Source organism: Cricetulus griseus, chromosome 2 (genome assembly GCF_003668045.3).
Source record: "Cricetulus griseus strain 17A/GY chromosome 2, alternate assembly CriGri-PICRH-1.0, whole genome shotgun sequence".
NCBI classification, from domain to species: domain Eukaryota; kingdom Metazoa; phylum Chordata; class Mammalia; order Rodentia; family Cricetidae; genus Cricetulus; species Cricetulus griseus.
In genome coordinates, this window is record NC_048595.1 from 225,797,271 (window position 1) to 225,819,907 (window position 22,637).

The 22,637-nt window shown below is 42.1% G+C and overlaps 1 protein-coding gene across 1 annotated transcript in view; it reads left to right on the forward strand.

The window, feature by feature from the left end:
• The window catches only part of Abhd3 (abhydrolase domain containing 3, phospholipase), a 46,243-nt gene that overhangs the window by 18,205 nt on the left and 5,401 nt on the right, over positions 1-22,637 (forward strand). Inside the window, exons 4-6 of the mRNA XM_027404322.2 lie at positions 3,834-3,879; positions 15,361-15,473; positions 21,020-21,193. Of these exons, the coding sequence (XP_027260123.1) occupies positions 3,834-3,879; positions 15,361-15,473; positions 21,020-21,193 (333 nt within the window). The remainder of the gene's footprint in view (positions 1-3,833; positions 3,880-15,360; positions 15,474-21,019; positions 21,194-22,637) is intronic.

Consider the following 22,637-nt stretch of genomic DNA (forward strand, 5'->3'; position numbering starts at 1 on the left):
GTCCCATTTGTTTGGACAGTGCTAATTAACAGGGGCTTGTCACCACCTCTCACCAGCTGGCGGGAGAGAGGGCAGCCTGGCTGAGCAGGTCCCACATTCCTCTTTACCCTTCTGCCCATGCCCAAACTAGGAGACAGCTGTGACAAAGATGGAGAGATCAAATGAGTTTCCTCTCTAACAGGAGTCCCGAGCTCTGATCCGCTTTCTCTGGTTGCCTGGGGGAAAGCTCACATGCTCAGTCTGCAGCTTGGAGAGCAGTCCCAGGTGGCTAGGTTGCTTTTGCATGCATTTGCAAACCATCTTTTCCTCTCCCCTCTATAGCTTGGTGGCCTTCTCACACTGCAGCCATGTGACATCTTATTCCAGAAGCCATTTGGATCTGTCCTTAATGTTTGCTCCCTGCAGCAGTTCTTGCCTAACTAGGAGCTTCAGGCTCAAGGTCACAATGTGACTTAGGTGCTTATGCAAGTGATTCATAGTGGCCAACTTGCAAGGCCACATATATAAATATAGTCTGTCTTGCCATTCTTTTGTGGGGAGGGGGGAAGGAAAAGGAAGCCAGATAAACCATGCAGTGGTGGCACACACCATTAATCCCAGCACTCGGGAGACAGAACATGCAGATCTCTGGGAGTTCAAGGCCAGTGTGGTCTACAGAGTGAGTTCCAGGACAGGTTTCTAAGCTGCACAGAGAAACCCTCTCTGAAAAACCAAATAAATAAATAAATAAATAAATAAATAAATAAATAAATAAATAGTCAGGTATAGCGGAATGTGCCTGACAGTCCAGCTAGTTGGGAGGCTGAGGCAGAGGGTGACTTCAACTTGAGTTTAGAACCAGCCGGGGGGAAAGGTAGGAGATCCCATTCTTAAAACAAAAGGACAACCATCAGTGGAGAAAGTCTCATTGTATGGCCCTAGCTGGCCTGGAACTCTGTGCGAACCAAGCTGCCCTCTGCCTCCCAAGTGCTGGATTAATGGCTTGTGCCACCACACCCAGCTATGATGTGATATTTCTGGTTTTTTTCTAATTATATTTCTGTGCTAGTGGATGCATGCATGCATGTGGCTGCTTGTATGTCTTTGTGCATCTGCACATAGAACCTCAGTTACTATTCTCCTTGTTCTTTGAGATAGTTTCCCACTCGCCTGAGACTACCTGTCTGCCTCCACAGCACTGGGGTTACAAGTGTGCTCTATTACATTGACTGGTTTATGTGGGTTTTACTAGACAAAATCATCTCCTTAGCCTGATCTCTGAGATTTTCTTAACTATTTATTCCCTTGTAGCTAGACCTAAAAATTCTGTAGATAGCACTTCAGATGCAAAAAGCAATGACAGAATAAATAAGTAAGTTAATAACCAGATCTAAACTACCACCTTCAATGGAGGTGGTGTACCTTGAACCCTAACACCCTGAGAGGCAAATCAGAATTGAGCATGACCTATAGGGCTAGCAGCTCACTCATCCCTGCTCTAAACCTGCACAATGTCACAGCACCCCAAAAGAAGAAACATGGAATCTTTTTGTGTTGTTTTTGTTTTTCAAGACAGGGTTTCTCTCTAGCTTTGGAGCCCATCCTGGAATGTACCCTATAGATGAGGCTGGCCTCGAACTCACAGAGATCCACCTTCCTCTGCCTCTGGAGTGCTGGGAATAAAGGCAAAACTTGGAATATTACACAGGCTTGATTGCATAGATAAACAGACAAAAACAAAATGAATTTTAATTGGCATGAAAATATATATACTTACACACACATATACACTAAATCCATAAGAACCTATATAGGTATGAGTCAGGATTTTTTACCAAGAAATGTTAATATATAACTGTTAATTGAAAGTTAAGTGAGAGCTAAATATTTTAACACTAAGTAGTAGTATATTGGTGGTCCATTCCACTATATCAGGCATTTGTAGCACTACCAGTGGTAATGTTTTTACCACTTATAAAATTCTGGTCTTGGAACTGGTAAGATGACTAAGTAAATGAGCTTGACACCAAGCCTGATGACATACATAATTTCCATCCTCCGGACCTACATGACAGAAGGAAAGGACAGATTTGTTGTCTAATTTCCATATTTATACCATGCAAATGCACACCCACATATACATACATACTTGTAAACAAGTAAGATGTTTTTAAAAACGTAAAGACCTAGAGAGATGACCCAGCAGTCAGAAGTACTTGTTGCTCTTTTGGAGGGCCAGAGTTCTGTTCCCAGCACCCACATGACAATTTACAGCCACTGTAATTCCTGCCCGAAGGAATCTGATGCCCTTGTCTTGCCTCCCAGGGCATCCACGTTCATGTACACATTCCCATGCAGATACATAGTGTCTTAGTTAGGGTTTCTATTGCTGTGAAGAGACACCATGACCACCACAACGTTTATAAAGGAAAACATTTAACTGGAGTGGCTCACATACAGTTCAGAGGTTTAGTCCATTATCAGCATGATGGGAAGAGAAGAAGCTGAGAGTTTTTACATTTTGACTCACAGCCAACAGGAAGTGGTCTGTTTTACTGGGTATGGCTTGAGCCACCAACACCCAGCTTCAAAGTCCCTTCTTATACCAGGGAAAAATACTGATCCACTACCAGAGCCCCATAGGGTTCGAGGCCTCCTCATTGACATCCACTTTCAGGGGTCTGGATCAGTCCCGTGCTGGCCTCCCAGACAGCAGACTGGGGACCATGTGTTCCCCCTTGTTCAGATCAGCTGTTTCTGTGGGATTCACCAGCCTGGTCCGGCACTCTTGATCTTCATTTTTCCTCTCTACAACTGGGTTCCAGAGTTCAGTTCAGTATTACAAGCATTTTTAATTGTGTGTGTGTGTGTGTGTGTGTGTGTGTGTGTGTGTGTGTGTGTGTGTGTGTTCGTGTTCATACACCATTGTGCTTTCAGGAGACTCAGGACAACTTGCAAGAGTCACTTCTCTTTTGTGGGTCATGGGAATGAACTCAAGTCAGGCTTGACAGCAAGTGCCTTTATCGGCTAAGATATCTCAAAGTCCCTCAAACAGATTTTTTCAGTCTATTTGTTTGGCAGATTTTTGAGACAGGGTCTCCATCTCTCCCAGGCTGGTCTCAAACTTTCTACTGCTACACAGGTAAAAATGACATTGCACTTGTGATCCTCCTGCCTTTACTTTCCCATGTGCTAGTGTTGTAGGCATGCATCACCTTAACCACTCTATACAGTGCTAGAATTTGAACCCAGGGCTTCACCATGCTAGGCAAGCACTCTACCAACTGAGCTACATTCCTGGTCCAACTTTTTTTTTACTATTTTAATGCTGTAGGCTAGTGTCAGTAAATTGATCTCAATGGTATATCATTAGGAAGAATTGTAACACACACACACAAAAATAAAAGACCCAGAGATACATGTTGGGGTTCAAACTTTAAGCAACAATCAGAAAACTGAAGCAGCTGGCCACTAGCTCTTACTTCTACCTCAGGCCAAAAGGGTTAATACTGTTCCTACAAGCTCTCACCAAGCCTCAGACTGCTGCTGCCTCTCCTCAATGCAGCCTAAGACACTGGTTCCTTGTCTTTTATATACCTCTCTAGAGCTGGGATTAAAGGCATGAGCTCTACTAATCTTTTAGACTGATTCACTCTCCTGTAACCCTGAGTGGCCTTAAACTCACAGAGATCATCCTGAGTCCTGGAATTAAAGGTGTGTGCCACCACTGCCTACTTAACTAGTGTGGCTGGCTTTGCATTCTAATACTTAAGACAATCTTTATTAAATCATAAATAACATTTCACCACAAAGAATTGTGTGGAAAATAACAAAATCACTTTCTTCATTTTTAGGTGTGTGGTTTTTAATAACAGAGGAGTGGCTGGAGAGAATCTCTTGGTAAGTACATTTAAATGACAACCCTCAATTTGAAAAAGAATCATTTCCTGTTTTATAATGAAAGGCATATTATTTTTTATTGAAACTAGTTTTACAATTAATATAAGATCATAGTAGAAAAATCTCTCTAACTGAAGTTAGTATGCTTTATGATTTTTAATTACTTATGTGTGTGTGTGTGTTAGTATGTGTATCAGATACCCTTGAGCTAGAATTATATACAATTGTGAGCCATTTCATTAATTCTGGGAACTGAGCTTGGGTTCTCTAGAAGAGCAGGAAGTCCTCTCAACTACTGAGCCATCTCTCCAGCTACCACTATTCTATTTCATAACAACTTTTATAGTAACTAGATTCTAAAACCAGTAGACATTAATTCTTTTTTTAATTAATTAATTAAATTTTTAAATTTAATTTTTAATTTTTAATTTTAAATTTAAATTTAATTAATTTTTAATTAATTCTCAAAAAAAGACATTAAGTCTTTTTTTGGGTTTTGGTTTTGGGGAGTGGTTTTTTTGTTGTTTTGGTTTAGGTTTTTTGTTTGTTTATTTGTTTTTTGAGTTTTTGAGACAGGGTTTCTCTGCCAGAGCCCTGGCTGTCCTGGAACTCACCAGGCTGGCCTCAAACTCAGAGAGATCCCCCTGCCTCTGCCTCATGAGTGCTGGAATTAAAGGTGTGCACCACTACCACCCAGCTATGTCTATCATTTTTATTGCAAAATACATTTTCTTCAAAAGTTGACCAATATGACCTGGAGATGAAGCTCAGTGGTTAGAGTTCTTGCCTAGCATGTGTGAAATTCTAGGTTCAACCCAAGAGTGGGGAGGGGGAATCTTACTTACTGTTCTATTGCTGTGAAGAGACACCATAACCAGGACAACTTATAAAGAAAGCATTAATTAGGGCCTTGATAACTATTTCATAGGGTGAGTCCATGACCATCACGGTAGGGAGCATGGCAGCAGGCAGGCAGCAGTAGCTCTGAAAACTCACTTCTGATCCACAGGCAGCAGGCAGAGAAAGAAAGACTGGGCCTGGTGTGAAGCCCACCCCTGGTGACACACCTCCTCCAACAAGGCCATACCTCCAAATCTTTCCCAAAACAGTTCCACCAACTAGAGACCATGCATTCAAACATATGAGCCTATGGGGACCAGTCTCAGTGAAACCACCCCAGATAACAAAAACAGTATGGTGATACTTGTTTTTCTGTTATGAAAAGAGACCTAGGCAGGCAGTGGTAGTACATGGCTTTATCCCAGCACTAGTGAGGCAGAGTCAGGGACAACCTGGTCTACAGATGAGTTCTAGGACAGCCAGGGCTACACAGTGAAATGAAACCTTGTCTCAAAAAATAAAACAAAAAACCAGAAAAGAAATTTAGTTTTGTCATGACACATATTAGCCGTGTGTGTATGAATATTTGACAAAGAAGAATTTTACAAAGAAGAAATATTATTTGAGTCATGGTTTTCCCCTAGCTAGTTTTTACTACGATAGAAGTTCTTCTACATCATTGCTGCATTTGATAATTAAATCTGTAAGTTGAATCAGGCATGGTGATATGCTGTATCTACTTGGGGGCTAAAGTAGGAGATCACTCCAGCTCAAGAATTCAAGGCTGCCACATGCCTTTAATCCCAGCACTCAGGAGGCAGCAGCAGGTGAATCTCTGAGTTCGAAGCCAGTCCGGTCTACAGAGTGAGCTCCAGGACAGACTCTTAAAGCTACAGAGAAACGCTGTCTCAAAAAACCAACCAACCAAACTAAAAAAATTCAAGGCCAACTTGGGCCAACTCAAGCTCAGAATAACAACCAAAAAAAAAAAAAAAAGAAAAGAAAAGAAAAGAAGAAAACCCACAAACTTGTGAACCATGGAAGTGTAAAATATTACACTTACTGCAAGAATTAATCTTGATTATGAACTTGGTCTGATGAAAAAATGCCTGTGGGGAGGTAGAAGGAACTGGGATTGACATATAAAACAAGCTTGTTCCAAATTTAAATAAAAAAAATAGAAAAATAACTATGAAATTAGTAACACATACTTCTGTCTATGAGGACAGTTCAAGAGAAAATTAATTAGATGAAAGACCTGCTCCAAAAATAAATAGGTTCATTCCATAGGCTGTGGGAAAAGGAGAAAGTCCATCAGTCTAGACCTTCTCTGTCCCTCACCCTTTCCCAATCCTTTCCTCTACCCTTCCTGGCCACCATGATAGAATCTGTGCCATCCCCTCTTCCATGATAGATTGAAACCACTGAAACTAAATAATATGAATCATTCATCATTTAAATTGTTCTCTTAGATGTTTTGTCGGAATAATGAAAAAAAAAAAAAAACCCTCTAGTACAGAAATTTGGTACCGGGAGTGGGATGGTTGCTGGCACAAAACCTTTCTTTTTGGTTTTTTAAGCCTTGGAATTAGTTTTCAGGAGAAATCTGAAAGCTTGGATATCTGGTCTAGAATGCCTAGGATGATGCAGTCTCAGTATCAGTGGGTGATTCTGGTAGGCGCTCAGATGACTCGAGTGCCAATATATATGTAGACAGGACAGTCTCTGGCTGTGATTTGATTTCAGATGGAAACAAGGACTCTATTGAAAATTGTGTTATGTTCTGGCAGTGAACTTGGGCCATATTTTGAGATTTTAAGGAAGGCAGCCAAATACTCAGGCCATGGCATGGTTATTGCTACCTCCATTTGGGGGGGAGGGGTGTTTGATTCTAGACAGGGTTTCTCTGTATAACAGCTCTGGCTGTCCTGGAGCTCACTCTGTAGACCAAGATGGCCTCGAAATCACAGATCCACCCACCTCTTCCTCCTAAGTTCTGGGATTTGCCTAGCTGCTAGCTCCATTTTTTGAGACTTTGTATGGGGAGAGCAGAGGAGAAAGATACCCCCACCCAAAAAAAAAAAAAAAGAAAGAAAACAACTGAAGTTTGGTTAGAAAAACCAATGTAAAATTGAGAGTGAAGAAGGCATGGTTTCTGAAGAGGCCAGTGCCATTAAGCAAGCCAATCACTTTGCACTGAGACACGAGGATATATGTATGCCTTCATGCAGGCCAGACTCTGCCCATGGCAAGCTCAAGGATATGAAAAAAATACACTCTTCTAAATATTTTCTCTTAAGAAGAAAAAACTTGGCCAGGTGGTAGGAGCACACTTTTAATCCCAGGATTCAGGAGGCAGAAGCAGAAGGATCTCTGTGAGTTCAAGGCCGGCCTGATCTACAGAGCAAGTTCCAGGATAACCAAGGCTACACAGACAAACCATGTCTAGAGAGAGAGAGAAAGAGAGAGAGAGAGAGAGAGAGAGAGAGAGAGAGAGAGAGAGAGAGAGAACACACTTGTAGGGTTCTGATTCTCATGGTGCCAACCAGGAGGTTGTTTTGTCCAGGATCTGATACAGCTGTAGTCCATGGTATTCTAATTATCATTTGAGATGTTGGCAGACTCGGAGGCTCATGTAATGCTGATTGCAGGCACACAAGATGCAAGAGTTTTATCTTCAAGGAGAAAACTTCTACCTAGATTCCAAAGCAATTTGTGTGTGTGTGTGTGTGTGTGTGTGTGTGTGTGTGTGTGTGTGTGGTGAGCAGAGAATGTGTGGCAGGGTACTAGTCTCCACAAAGTCCTTGAGAGGGTGATACATGAAAGCTGTAATGAGCACCCAGGATTTGGAAATGTGAGGAATATGGAAAGCTGCAGGCAGAAAATGAAGCCAGATCAAGACAAAGGTCAAGTGGGCTGTGAATGCCACAGACAGACATAGGGTAAGAAAGGGCTGCCCGAGCTTGTATGAACTCATCGTTAATTACATCATCACATGCTCTGCACCAGGCAGGAAGCATGTAGGATTTAGTGTGTTCCCTGCTATGTTTCATTCTTGTTGTGCCAATCCTTCCTTACTGTTTTCTATCACTTTTAGAATAATAATGTCTATTGTTGTGTCTCAGGACATCATTCCTTCATGATTTTTAGGGATTCACAGCCAGTAAGTCCCATATTCAAGTTTTCGTCTCGTCAGTAACCAGCTAAGTGATACATCAGTTTACCCATTTCTCTGTTCACCAAAAGACAATAACAACAAACACATCCCACTTCACAAGGGTATTTGAAGTTCACAGAGAATTATGAATACAAAAATTTCTTGTAAAATTAAAGAGTTTTACTATCCAAGGCATAACTGCTACTGTATTAACTCATTACACCATTAGGGAACAAGAAGCATGTATTCAATCATAATTAATCAGTATATGTGTCTTAGTGTTTCTGTTGCTGCAACAAAATGCCAGGACCAGAAAGCAAGTTGTGAGGAGATGGCTTATTCAGCTTACTCTTCCATATCACAGTTCACCCAAAGGAAGTCAGGACAGGAACTCAAACAGGGCAGGAACCTGGAGGCAGGAGCTGATGGAGAGGCCATGAGGAGTGCTGCTTACTGGCTTGCTCCTCATGGCTTACTCAGCCTGCTTTCTTGTTGGACCCAAGATCACAACCCAGGGATGGCCCCACCCACCAGGGACTGGCCCCTCTCTCATCAACCACTGGTCAAGATAAGGAAGCACAGGCTTGCCTACAGCCCAATCTTTTTTTTTCTGCAGATTTTTTATTTGAATTAGAACAAGATTGTTTTACATGACAATCCCAGTTCCCTCTCTCTCCCCTCCTCCCCTACCACCCCCCCAACTAAAACCCTACCTATCACATATCCTTTCTGCTCCCCCTGGATGGTGAGGCATTCCATAGGGTGTCATCAGAGTCTGTCGTATCCTTTGGGATAGGGCCTAGGCCCACCCCCATGTGTCTTGGCTCAGGGAGTATCCCTCTATGTGGAATGTATAGCCCAATCTTACGGAGGTGTTTCCTCAGTTGAGGCTCCTTTTTCTTTGATAACTCTAGCTGTGTCAAGTTGACATAAACTACCCAACACAATTAACCCCTTGACAATTTGAGGCAGAGGCAGACAGATTTCTGTAAGTTCAACGCCAGCCTGGTCTGCAGAGTAAGTTCCTGGACAACCAAGGCTACACAGTGAAACCCTGTCTCGAAAAAACAGAGCAAACAACAACAACAACAAAAGAGTACCACACTCTTTACAAATTCAAACACATTAAAAATTCAGTCCCTTTTACACATCCAGTCTCTTTAAAAAAAAAAGAAAGAAAGAAAGAAAGAAAGAAAGAAAGAAAGAAAGAAAGAAAGAAAAGAAAAGAAAAGAAAAAAACTCTTAAAATTTCAAAATCTCTCAGTTGTGGGCTCCTGTTTTAAAACATCAAAATTAAGGTCAATATTCCTTACTGCAAGAGGGAAGAACCAGGGCACAGTCACAATCTGAACAAAGCAAAACTAAACTCCCAACTGTATAAATAACTCAATGTCAATATGTGGGATTCACTCACAATCTTCTGTGTCCCTCCAAAGGTCTCTTCTCTGACTCTCCCCTCTGCAGCATACACAATTTGTCTTCTAGTACAACCTTTGCTGCATCTGGACACAGCTCTCTGTGCTCTCATTAAACACTTCCCAGAAGATTTTTACCTCAATGATGCTAGTTTTCTTTTTAATTACCTCTAATTTCCCAGCATCGAGTATCCCAGCAAAACAAAGGTTTCACTTTAGTAATTCTGGTACCTAGCTAATCACAGCTGATCCTTCAGCCCCAGCTAACCAGAACCACAGAATGTTAATTCAAAATAACAAATGTCCCTGATAGAGTCTTTAAACTTCCCTCTGAAACTTCACAAGCCAGGCCTCCATCTGCCCTCAACATTCTTACCTTCAGAACTCCTACAGAACAGCTCACCAAGCATCAAACACTCAATGGCTTTTTTTGCACAAAGTTCCAAAATCCTTTCACGATCTTCCCCCAAACAACATGGTCAGGTCTGTCACAGCAATACCCCACAGTGTGTTACTATATCAACTATAATACTTTTTAAGTATTTATAAAAGGATATAAGTAGAACTATATTTTGGACATTCAATAAAATAGCTTGTTCCAAAAGGACATAATTCTGGTTGTAGTTTAGTCATTCAACATTTGAGTATTACTTAAGTAGGGTCACAGAGCAAGATGCCAATATTGATAGGCCTAACTGTAGCATTTGGAGCACTTGGTATTCCTTCTTTCTGTCATAGAGCCATGAATGGTTTCTGTTTAAAGTACGGAGGGACTTTTGTGTTTATTTATACTTTTCCTTGCTTCAGAAAGGATTTTAGTGTGGCTGGGCCCCACAGTAAGAAAGACCTTAGGTAGGCATAAAAAAGGAACAAAAGATGAGTCAGCAGAGATCAAACAGGAAGGTACTGTCTCTAACTGAAATTACCCCAGAACTGGCAAAGGTGAAATGGGTATTTAGGGTAAGCAGTTTTTCTAGGGTAGAAAAACACTGTAGAAGTAAAAGCTTTGCTGGAAGAGGTCAGAGATGCACTTGCAATGCACAAGGGTTGCTATGGCCCCTGCAAAGGGTCAGGAGGTAGATGTTTCCACCATATTGTCCTCCTTTCTTCTGAGTTTTGCAGGGATGAGGGAAAGCCAAGGGGCTTCTTCCACAGAAGTGAGAATGGCACCCACTCAGCCTTGCTGAAGCTGCTAGGGGAGTCAAACAGACCAGCCTCATCAGGCCAGGCTGAACCTCAGACATCCCTGCCGGGAACATGGAGTCTTTGGGAGACAGTAGACCTTTTCCTCTGCCCCTGCAGATTGATTTTTGAAGACAGGGATCCAAGAATCTGAGCTGTCCACAAACTCTGCATTATTACTGACCACTTCCTGAATTAATCTTGGAAATGATAATTCCCCAACATAATTTTTTAATTAAAAAAAAAAAGAGCTAGAAGGAAGCTTCTAGAAAGGCTTTGTCCTGAGAGAGAGAAACAGTTGCAGAGGGCAGTGCAGCTGGTCATAACTGAGTTGTCAGCTGTGCTCCTCAAGCACATCCTTGCTCTCACACTGTCCTCCTCAGACTATTCTTTCTGCTCGGTCCATAAACCTGAGTGCCTTATCAAGTTAGCCTGAAGGCAAATCTGTGGGGCATTTTCTCTTTTTCTTTCTTGTAATTTTTTTACTGAAAATGGATTCTTCTCTCATACAATACATCTCAACCACACTCCCCCCCCCCGACTTCTCTCAGCTCCCCCTAACGTCTCCTCTCCCCCAGATCCACTCCACCTCCGTTTCAGAAAAGAGCATGCCTCCAAAAGACAACTGCCAAGCAGGAGGAAACAAGACTAAAACAAGGAATATCAAGACTGGACAAAACAGCCCACTAGGAGGGAAAAAAGTTCCAAAAGCAGGCCAAAGAGCCAGAGGCACACTCGCTCCCACAAAAACACCAAGCTAACAGCTATAATATATATGCAGAAGACCTGGTGCAAACCCATGCAAGCCCTATGCTTGCCGTCTCTTTGAGCCCATGTGAACCCTGCTTAGTTGATTCCGTGGGCCATGTTCTCCTGGTGTGCATCATCGCCTCTGACTCCTACAGTTTTTCCTTGCCTTCTTCCAAGGGGTTCTGCCATCTCCAGGGGAAGGTACCCAATTGAAACCTCCAATTTAGACTCTGTCTGCATAATGTCTGACTGTGGGTCTCTGTACCTGTTCCCATTTGCTAATGGAGAAAGCCTTTGTGGTGATGACTAGACAAGGCACTGATCTATGAGTATAACAGAATATCATTAGGAATCATTTTATTGTGTTCTTTTAGAAGAGTCTGTTACTGGCTGGTGCCATCCCTAGGCAAGCCTGAGCCATGTAAGAAAGGCATCTGAGCCTGAGCCAGGGAGCTTCAGTTCTTGCTTGTGTTTCTGCCCTGATTTCCTTCGGTGATGGACTATAATCTGGAAGTATAAGTTGAAATAAGTCCTTCCTACTCAAAAAAAGAAAGAAATACTTACGTTATTAAGGGGTTTTAGAAATAACAATAGCTTAGACTCTGTCTGATGAGTGCTTGGGATGAGCCCAAGAGCCTGTAAGGTCCAAGACAGTACAGCTCTAAGACTATAGGGACTCCCAGACGTGGCCACACCACCAGGCCAATGTGCTTCTCCCTGCACTCAGCATAGACCCTCTCCTTCTTGTCACTGCAGGCTCCTTCTGTTCTTGGTCCATCTCTCACTCTGCTTCTGTCCTCTTAGACCAGTAGTCCTTGACCCTGGTTACGTACCTAGGATCCTCTGAGAAGGCTGACACACCGTAGCCATGAACTCCATCCATTCCCCCTGCAGAGATGCGAAGTCTTTCAATCTGGGATGCAGTTAGGTTTCTGTGATTTTTTTGTTTTTTGTTTTTTTTTAAAACAACAGTCTTCGTTGAGTGTTACATGTTCTGCATGCAGTAGTGCTCCCAGCCCAGGATCATTCATGTCGTGCAAAGCCCAAGCCATGGAAGAACTTGGGATGTGCCTCTTAGGGCTCTGCACTGGAAAGATCTGGCTGGCTAACCTGCTCCAAAGCATGCCCAGAGCCACTGTTGCTCTGAGGAGCCTTATGCAGACAACTACAGGAACATGGACTGTTCCATCTGGGACTGTGACAAGCGGGCACACAAGTCACCCTGGACTCCAAGTTGACGGGACTGTTTCTTGGCTCTTTATTTCATGGTTGATTGTTTTTTTAAAAAGTAATATGCTCTCAGGCAAATGTTGACACTTGATCATGTTTATACATTCATCAGTAGTAAGAGGAAAGTACTTTGAAATGCTGGTTATATTTGTGGGACATGTTTTTTTCTTTTCTAACTCCTTGATAAATTCATATTCCCAAACCAAAATCATTTTTCTTCAGAACAATGTGGGCAATTCAATAGGAACTGGACAGGGATGGGTATGATTTTAAAACAGACCACACCATAGAGATGATTAAGGGACACTATTAGAAATAATAAATGCTCCTCTAGGTGGGCAGACCCACACCAGAATCACAGAGTTGCTTAAATAGAATTATTAAGTAACTGCATACACATCACTAGACCTTGAGAGAGGTCTGCAAACTAAAATCTTTAGGTGGCCTGATTCAGTATTAGAAGTGTAGCTGGACGATGGTGGTGCATGCCTTTAATTCCAGGAGGCAGAGGCAGGTGGATCTCTGTGAGCTTAAGGCCAGCCTGGTCTACAGAGTGAGTTCTAGAACGACCAGGGCTACACAGAGAAGCTCTGTTTTGAAAACAAACAAAAAAGTGTGCCAAGTCCAGCTCCAAGTGAAAAGGGTCCTGAGTCCTGGGTTCCACTGCAGTAGTTCTCCTGCACATTAATCTCCTCCTGGAATAGCTGTTGTATCTCATGGAACCTCAGTGCTTTACAAGAACTAGTTTAATCACTGTAAATATTTGATCCACTTTCTGCTGCTGAGTGCCCTATAGAAACTTACTCAACTTTTCTGGGCCTCCATTTCCTCATGTGGAAAAAAAAAAAAAAACTAGGTGACATCTGGGGCACTTTTTGGCACTAAGATTCTGAGCCTGGAATTTTCCACAGGGCATTTTTCTTATCTTTTAACTGTGTGTCCATGTATGTGTGCCTGTGTCCCCACATGTGTGTGCATACTTCCCTTAGAGCCTGTAAAGCAGGAGTAGATGGAGTAGATGTGGACTCTTTATAAATAATCCAAAATTTAAAGCTATGTAGTAAGAGTAAACTTATGTATAATACAAATACCAAGTAAGAATAAATTTGTCACATAAATTCTCATGACAAACTGCAGTCACTACAAATGAGTGTGGTAAATATGTTCTGTTTTGACTTTTCATTGGATTTTTCACTCCACAAGTGCATTTAAAATGTTATCACAGCTATTAGTCTTTCAATTCCATTTTCTCATTTACAAAATAGATATAAAATAGGCCCTCCCACAGGCTTCAGTGGGCACACATTAAATTATTCAGGAATTCTTAACCAGTATGCATTCTGTCAGGGTGGCATTTGTCTTTGTATGAAATACTTTGTAGTATTTCATACTCACGTATCTCAAAAAGATGACAGTGGGTAATAGGCAGTGATTTAGGGATGAGATTAATTGGGTGGATCATAAAAACTGTAATTTTCTGCAGCTGCTAATTAATATTTGAATGGGAGGTAATACATAAGCTTCCTAGTGTGGTTATGAGTATCAGAATATTAAAGTCAAATAGTGTGGGTAACTAGTTCCAGTTTTTGTATTATTGTTTTATTATCTAGTATTACTGTTTTATTGATTCATCATATAGTTGAATGTCAACTTGTCTGAGCTCACAAACACACACTCAGTATATCTTTTAGAGGCCTGGTCACACCTCCCAAGTCCCAAATGAAGTGTCTGTTATCTGCCATAGCAGTGCCCCTATTGATGAATTTCACACGGAAATCATTTGTTTTAGTGTTACTGAAGCATAATAAACTTAACATAATATTTTAAGTTTATTGGAGTGAAGCATGGCTGGGACTAAATGCATACAGAATCATAGAAAATATTTAATGTCAGATTTTATATTGTGTTGTCTAGATAAAGGCATCATTTGGAAATCTCACTTCTCATTGGGCAGACAGCACTCAGGGTGGAGGAAAAAGGTCCCTGGTGAGAAACTAGCCACAGTTTTGCTCCCCGACCCCCAAGGCAGGGACTCTGCTGTGTAGTCCAGGCTGGCCTGGAACGCACAGAGATCCACTAAGTATGTCTTTAGAATGCTAGGATTAAAGATGTTCACAACCACACCCAGCATGCCCTGAAATGTAACCCTTCAGTAGCACTATCAGAAAATCTTTTCTGTACCCTTGCTTGTTTTTATAATAAAGAATTATTTTGTCTCTTAGGGAACATACGTTGTTTTTCTATAAAACGTAATTCTCTGCCCAGTGGTGGTGGCAGTGCACACCTTTAACCCCAGTACTTGGGAGGCAGAGGCAGGCGGATCTCTTGGAGTTCCAGGATAGGCTCCAAAGCTACACCAAGAAACCATGTCTCAAATAATAATAATAATAATAATAATAATAATAATAATAATAACAATAATAATTCTGTGCATTTTCTCTCACACATTTGCATGTTTGCATCTGTTTTAATTGAAGGTATCTGTGCCAGGCTTGCCCTATTCATACGAAGTATTCCTTGCACATTCAAAGTCTTTTTCTTAGTGCTACCAAATCATGTTGATTTTAAGTGGCAGGTAAGTGTACTAGAAGATATGAACATGTTATTATTATTAATATGTACAAACCAAGGTTATTTTGTTGGTGGTGGTTTGGTTTTTTGAGAGAGGGTTTCTTTCTCTGTGTAACCTTGGCTATCCTGGAACTAGCTCTGTAGACCAGGCTGCCCTTGAACTCACAGAGATCTGCCTGCCTCCCTCTGCTTCCTGAGTGCTGGGGTTAAAGGCATGCACCATCAGCACAAGGTTATTTTTTATATTTGTGATTTCTTACTTTTTTTTTAACTAAACATTTCTACTCTGTACAAATCATTCCCCTCATATTTTAACAATAATGCCCTCTTGTCCAGACACCACGGACTTACTGCTGTGCGAACACTGAAGACCTGGAGACAGTCATCCACCATGTCCACAGCCTGTACCCTTTGGCCCCATTTCTGGCAGCAGGCGTGTCAATGGGAGGGTAAGGACTTCTCTTTCTGAAATGCTGGAGAGGGGAGCAGTCCTCACGGATGGCGCTTGCACTCTCTCTCTCTCTCTCACTCTCTCTCGATGTCTCTCTGTCTCTCTCAGAGGACTACAAGCAAGAGGAGCAGTCCTCACTGCTGTCTCTGAGAGGACTATAAGCTAGCTCAACACTTAACTGTGGATGTTTGAGTCTCTCACGTGTGGCTGAAGGAAGGCAGAAAAAAATCAGCTCAGACAAATTATAGTATTTTCCTTGGTTCTGTGATTCAAAGGGAACAGTGAGTCCTTCTTGGAGTCATCAGATAAACTTAATTTTGTTAATTTCCCACTCCAGATGCTGTTATGATAAGATGGTTTATGCAGTTGCCTTACATTGGGGTTTATTTGGAATTTTTTGAAGATTTATTTATGTGTATATTTGTCTGTATATGTATGTACCATGCTGGGGGTGAGGTGCCTCAGAAGGCCAGAAGACGGCATTAGGTCCCCTGGAGCTGGCGTTAAAAATGTTTGTGAGCAGCCTGTCTTGGTGCTGGGAACTGAACTCAGGTCCTCTGGGAAGACAGCAAGTGCTTCCTCGTGGGACATCTCCTGACACTTTTTGGAACTCTCTCCTGCCACACTCTGGTTTTAGTGTCCGACACTAACAACTGTTTAGTGTGTGTGTGTGTGTGTGTGTGTGTGTGTGTGTGTGTGTGTGTGTGTGTGTGTGTAGAGTGAGCATAAGGAAATCTAAAAGTTATTATCTAGTATTTTCCTGTACTTTAGACCCCTCTCACCATTGTCCAAACTTACTTTTTAATTTAATTAATTAATTTTTTTTACAGTGCAGTGGATTGTACCTAGAATCAATGCATGTCAAGCAAACACTTGGCCACTGAGACCCAAACCTCTGCCCCTAACTGCTGTATTTCATTTTTCTAAAATTTTATCTAACTGAAAAATTCTCTTTTAAAAATCTTTGTTTTTACTATCTGCAGAATAAATTATCAAAAAAAGTTGACATATATATAACTATAGATATTTTCCCCCACCAAACTCTTTAACATGAATGCTATTGATGTCATTTTCATTAGACTATTTCACCATGTAGATATTTTATTCTACATTCATTATTGGTACTCAGGCACACTAATGACCATTTGCCTTTATTTTAAAAGCTGATTATGGGGGGTGGGGCTGGAGAGATGTTTCAGCAATTAAGAACACTTGCTTTTGTTAGTTAAGAACCCAGGTTTGGTTCCGAACACCCTGCTTACAACCATCTGTAACTCCAGTTCCAGGGGATCCTAAGTGAACTCTTGCGGCCTCCACGGGCACTGCATGTACTTGGTTGGCAGCCATACATAAGGCAGAAGTAAATTGCTCTTTTTTTTTACCTGATTTTTAAAGCCAGTCAACATTTAAAATGGAAAATATTTTTCTTAACTTTATTCTGGATGTATCTACTGTCTCAGTTTTCAAAACATTTGCGAGGGTATGTGCTCAAAGGCCAAAGGCCGCCATGAATGATAGGCTCTGAAGAGTAGGCTCTGACCAGAGCTTTCTGGATTCTGATAAAGAATCCATCCCTTACATTAGCATGGAAGGTCTGGCTTGACCTAGTAAAGAAGGAACTCTGAGTCAGCATGGAAACAGGCAAAATTTCCAGGTTGTGCTTAATGGGCAGGTTTAGCATCTCTTTCTTTCAGCCCAAAGTGTGAACCTGAAAAGACAGAGTAAGTGCTGAACATTTCTCCTTAATCGTATAAACTCATGACTTTTTTTTCAAGGCTAGCCCTTATATAAAGAGGCACCAATTGTCTATTCAGAAGCCCTCGGGAAAGGGCCTATTCATCCAGCATTGAAGCCTCAGTGCCCAAAGGCTGAGTCTCACCATTAGATTAGCTTTTCCAGCTGGCTGAATATTAATGTCTTGTAAATTATTTGAAGGAATCACACCTTCTAGTTGCCTAGCACTGTGACACGTTCCCAAGTGAGTGCATTCTTTTTTTTTTTTTTTTTTTTTTTGAGATGCAGCTGACAAAAGCATAGTTTAAGCAATAGTTTTATGCCCAGTGAGCCATGGACTGGGGTCATCCCAGGGCCTGTGATGTCTGGGGCCAAGTATGGGCTTTGAGCCAGAACTGAGTTAAGTCAAGAAACTCTGCATCTCTAGACCCAGATTCTAGTCTCCCAGTGAGACTAGAAATGAATAGAAAATTCCAAACATATCAGCTTGTGGGTAATCTTGTACTTCTCCAATTCATTCCCAACTCTGATTATTATTAACTAACCCTCATAATCATTTGTTATTATTTCAAACGGCACTGAGCAGAGAACATGCTTAACCACGGGAGGCCCTAGATTCAGTTCCTAGTACCTCAAAACAATAAATCAATTGGTTGACTCAGCTCTTGGCCTTTGGCTGTGATATGGTAAGTGTGGCATCTGTATTTCTCACTTTGGTGTCTGATAAAGCCTCTATCGCAGGACAATAGATGAAGTGTATTCTGGAATAGGGAGATGGGATGGGGTCTTGCTTTGTCTACACAATACACAAGGCATCAGCCTTGTATCACAGCTCTTCTTGGAGTGGAATGCACAGAAGAAAGTCAGTATATTAATACTTCACTTGGTAGATCTAAATAGAAGACCTGTCTCGTTTTTTAAAAAGTCATAATACTCTTACACACCTGAACAAGATTAACAGTGCTTCTTAAGTATCACTAAATATTGAGTGTTCATATTTCCCCAAAATCTGTTACTTAATTTTATAGTTTGATATACAGATGCCAAATAAAATCCACTCTTCGGAGTTTAAATGCTTTAATCCATGAGTTCTTTCTCCATCTAGACTCCTCCCCACCTGTGTTTGACACCCCACACACACACACTGGTGAGTGAATAGAGTCCTTCTTTCCATATAAAATAATCTTTTGAGGTAGCATCTTGACATTATTTCAATCCTGAAATGCATCTAAAGATTTGATTGTGCCTATTTCAGGGTCATTCTGCTTTAGATCCTTCCCAGCTCTTCTGGTTTGGGAGGGGGCTTTTGGGATGGGAGACAGTTTCCCTATAGCTTTGGAGCCTGTCCTGGAAGGCTGTAGACCAGGCTGGCCTTAAACTCACAGAGATCTGCATGCCTCTGCCTCCCGAGTATTGGAATTAAAGATGTGCACCACCACCGTCCAGCTCTGGTTTGTGTATTTTGTTTGACCTCCAGCTGAAGTGTAAATTACTATATGAGAACTCTAGGTTTGAAAGACCCCCGTGGAGGTACTTTCGTAGAAGGAGACCCGTACCCAGGAATCAGCGAGACCACGAACTTGGATGCAAACTGCAAGAGGCTTTATTGGAGACACGGGTACCCGGGGAAACTTAGCTTCTGTGAGGCCAAGCGCCCCGAGCCAAGGGAGAGGGGTCCTTATATAGCAAAAAGCATAAGCGAGAAGCAGGGATTCTATTGGATAATTCAAATGAGGCGCAGTACAGAGTTATTCCCATTGGTCAATGTAAATGAGGCGCTACTCAGGGTTATTCAAATGAGGCGAAGTATAGAGTCATTCAAATGAGGTGAAATACAGAGTTATTCAAATGAGGCAAAGTACAGAGTCATTTCTATTGGATGGTTCAAGTGAGGCACAGAGCCATTCCAGACCAGCATATTCTCAAGGTCTGGTGTCTGGTACAACCGACTCAATTCCCCCCTCCGCGCGTCCAGATGGCTGACCTTGGGGGCGGAGACCTTGGGACGGAGTGTTTCTCTTCGGGCGGGGGGCGCGGGGGAAGGGCCCAGGCCAGCTCACCTGGTGTTTGCCCTTGTGCCGGCCCACCTGGTGCTCGCCCTCGTGCCTCCTCGCGGGCTCCTTGCTCGGCCCCAGCCCCGGGGCGCGGTGCCAAGCGGGCGGGCAGGGGGCACGGGGGCCCCGCCGGGGTGGACCAGCTTTGGAGGGAACCGGCGGCCGGACGTGCTGCGGCGGGGGAAGTGGAGGCCTGCGGGGGTGGAGATCGGGGAGGCGCAGGAGCGAGGCATCCTCCGTGCGCCCCATCAGCTGCCGACCGGAGGAGGAGGCAAACTTAAGAGCTAAGGGGCAGGGGTCTTTTAGGTTGAACTCTTCGGAGGACAGAAAGCATCCCTCAAATGGATTTGTGACCACAGCACTGTGTGCAAGTCATAGTCATGACCAAGGATCATTTTCAAATCGCATGTGATGGAGCACATGTGTAATTGTAGCATTCCTGGAGGATGAGGCAGGAAGGCTAGAGGTTCCAAGCCAGCCTGAACTAAAAATAGTGAAGCAAGATAACTGAGCAGGCAAGGACACATGCATTTTATCCTGGGATCTACATAGGAGAGAACTGACTCCCTCAAATTGTTCTCTGACCTCCACAAACTTCATATAGAGTATATATACGTGTGCGCATGCACACACACACACACACACACACACACACACACACACACGTGCGCGTGCGCACACACAAAATAAATAAATAAATGTAATTTTAAAAGTTTTTCAAAAAATTTATTTTTAAAAGCTAGATGTCCACTTTCCATAAAAATTTCCTGCCTTTAAGCCAGGCAGTGGTGGCACACACTTTTAATCCCAGGATTCAGGATTAAAAGGTCGACAGATCTCTGTTAGTTCAAGGCCACACTGACTGCATGAAACTGATCCAGTCCTAAAAGAAAGAGCTCACAGAAAGGCGATCTCAGCACCTGGGGCCACACGCCTTTAATCCCAGCACTAGGGACTTAGAGACAGGAGTGATGTGATTGGACGGAGAAAGTAATATCAGGAGGAGGAGACGGGAACTGAGAGCCTGTGCCTCCGAGGATGTGGAGACAGGATTGCCATTTCAGCTGGGTAGAGGTAAGATCTGCTGCCCTTAAAAATAAAAAAATAAAAAGATCTACTGGCCTGGCTGCTTTGCTTCTCTGATCTTCAGCTTGAAGCTTGAACCCCAATATCTGTCTCTGAGTCTTTTACTTATCATGCTACATGAACAGATGAAATGTCTCAGTGGATAAAGATGCCTGCCACCAAGCCTGATAGCCTGAGTTTGCACCCCGTCCCCCATCTCCCCAGACCCACATGGTGGAAGGTGAGAACTGATCTGGCAGGTTGTCTCTGACTTCCATACACTGTGGCATGTACACATGCACAAATAAATAGTACATGTAAAAAATTCTAAAGAATATGAGGAAAGAACAAAGATAACATTTCCAATATGTGACTTAAACAGTAGTCATGGATGATGGTACAGACCCAGCTCTTGGGAAGCAAAGGTAGGAAGGTCAAGTGTTCAAGACTATTCTACAGAGGTGAGTTTTCAAGATCAGCCTAGGCTGCCTGAGATCTTACCTCAAACAAAAGAAAAAGAAAAGAAGGAAGGAAGGAAGGAAGGAAGGAAGGAAGGAAGGAAGGAAGGAAGGAAGGAAGACTAAGCATTGGTTACTCCTAGTTCCTGCCTTGCCCTTGGGACGTGCACAGTTAGAAATGGACTTTTGAGAGATGTAACACGTCACAATCTTCTTCTTTCTCCCTATTTTAGAATGCTGCTTCTAAATTACTTGGGCAAAACTGGGTCCAAAACTCCTTTGATGGCAGCTGCAACATTTTCAGTTGGCTGGAATACTTTTGCGTGTTCCGAGTCATTGGAGAAACCCCTGAACTGGCTGCTGTTTAATTACTACTTGACAACTTGCCTCCAGTCTTCAGTTAAGAGGTAAGTCACATTTCGAACCTTTTGTTACCACACATTTTAGATTCCATGACCCAGCAGTATGAAATTTTCGAGTGTGGCACTACTGGTATATGTTTATTTATTTATACAGTGTATTTATTACTGTACTAAAATGCTCTCTACATTATGAATGCATCAAAAAATGTAAGTTAAAAATGTAGATGAAAGTCATAATGCAGCTGGGTGGTGGTGGCACACACCTTTAAACCCAGCACTCAGGAGGCAGAGGCAGGCAGATGTCTGTGAGTTCAAGGCCAGCCTGGTCTAAATAGTGAGCTCCAGGACAGTTTAAGCTACATAGAGAGACCCTGTCTCAACAACAAAAGAGTGTCCCATGTCGAATAATATAGCTCCTTAAGCATGTTCTTACAGGTATGGTGTGTTCTAGAACGGGAGAATGTGTGCCAGCAAGATGGCTCAGTGGGTAAAAGCAACTGCCACCAAGCCAGACAACCTGAGTTTAATCCCTGTGGCCCATATGGTGAACCTTTGACCTACACACACACACTGTGGCATACACACGTGAACACAAGTGAATTTTTTTTATTTTAAGGAAATGTATTCAAAACAAGAAAGAAATAGAATGCAGTTCACTTTCATATTCATAGCTCATGATTCTTATATCATCAAACTAATGTCTTTGCATCAGTTTTTCTGCAATTGTGCATCTTCTAACAGTAAGCAGCATAGTAGCACAAAACATCAAGATTTTCTATTTTATTCCTTTAATAGCCATTACTATTTGTTTATTTGTTAGGTGCTGGATATTGAATCCAGAATCTCAAGCATGCTGGGCACATACTCAACCACTATAGCCCCTACCCTACCCCTACCAAGTATTTTTAAATGAAATGATAAATATAAACGTGACTTAATGAAAACTGTTATCCTGAAAGTTGATATCTAACACTGGATTAAATTTACCTGCTTGTTTAGTTACAAATATTGATTATAAATATTGCTAAAAAGCACTCCAGAGTCAGAATGTCATTATTTATTATAGCAGTGGTTACTAATTATCACTGGCATGTTTATTGACATGGGAATAGTAGCAAGAAAAATGAAGAATCATTTGGATTAAAGTATTGCTTGAGGGCCTAAAGATGCATCTTGTTCCATGTGCTAAGTTCAATTCCTATCACTGCCAAAAGATGGATATATATTGATTACAAAAGCAAAGTGACCAGGGCCAGATGTGGTGGTGTACACCTTTCAAGGCCAGCCTGGTCTACAGAGCAAGTTTCAGGTCAGCTAGGTCTACACAGAGAAAAAAGTTTTTTGCCTCAAAAAAGCAAAGGAGGAGGAGGAGAAGTGACCAACTTTTAAAATATAAGTCTACAAAAATATTAGTTGGGGCTGGAGAGATGACTCAGAGGTTAAGAACACTGGCTGCTCTTCCAGAGGTCCTGAGTTCAATTCCCAACAA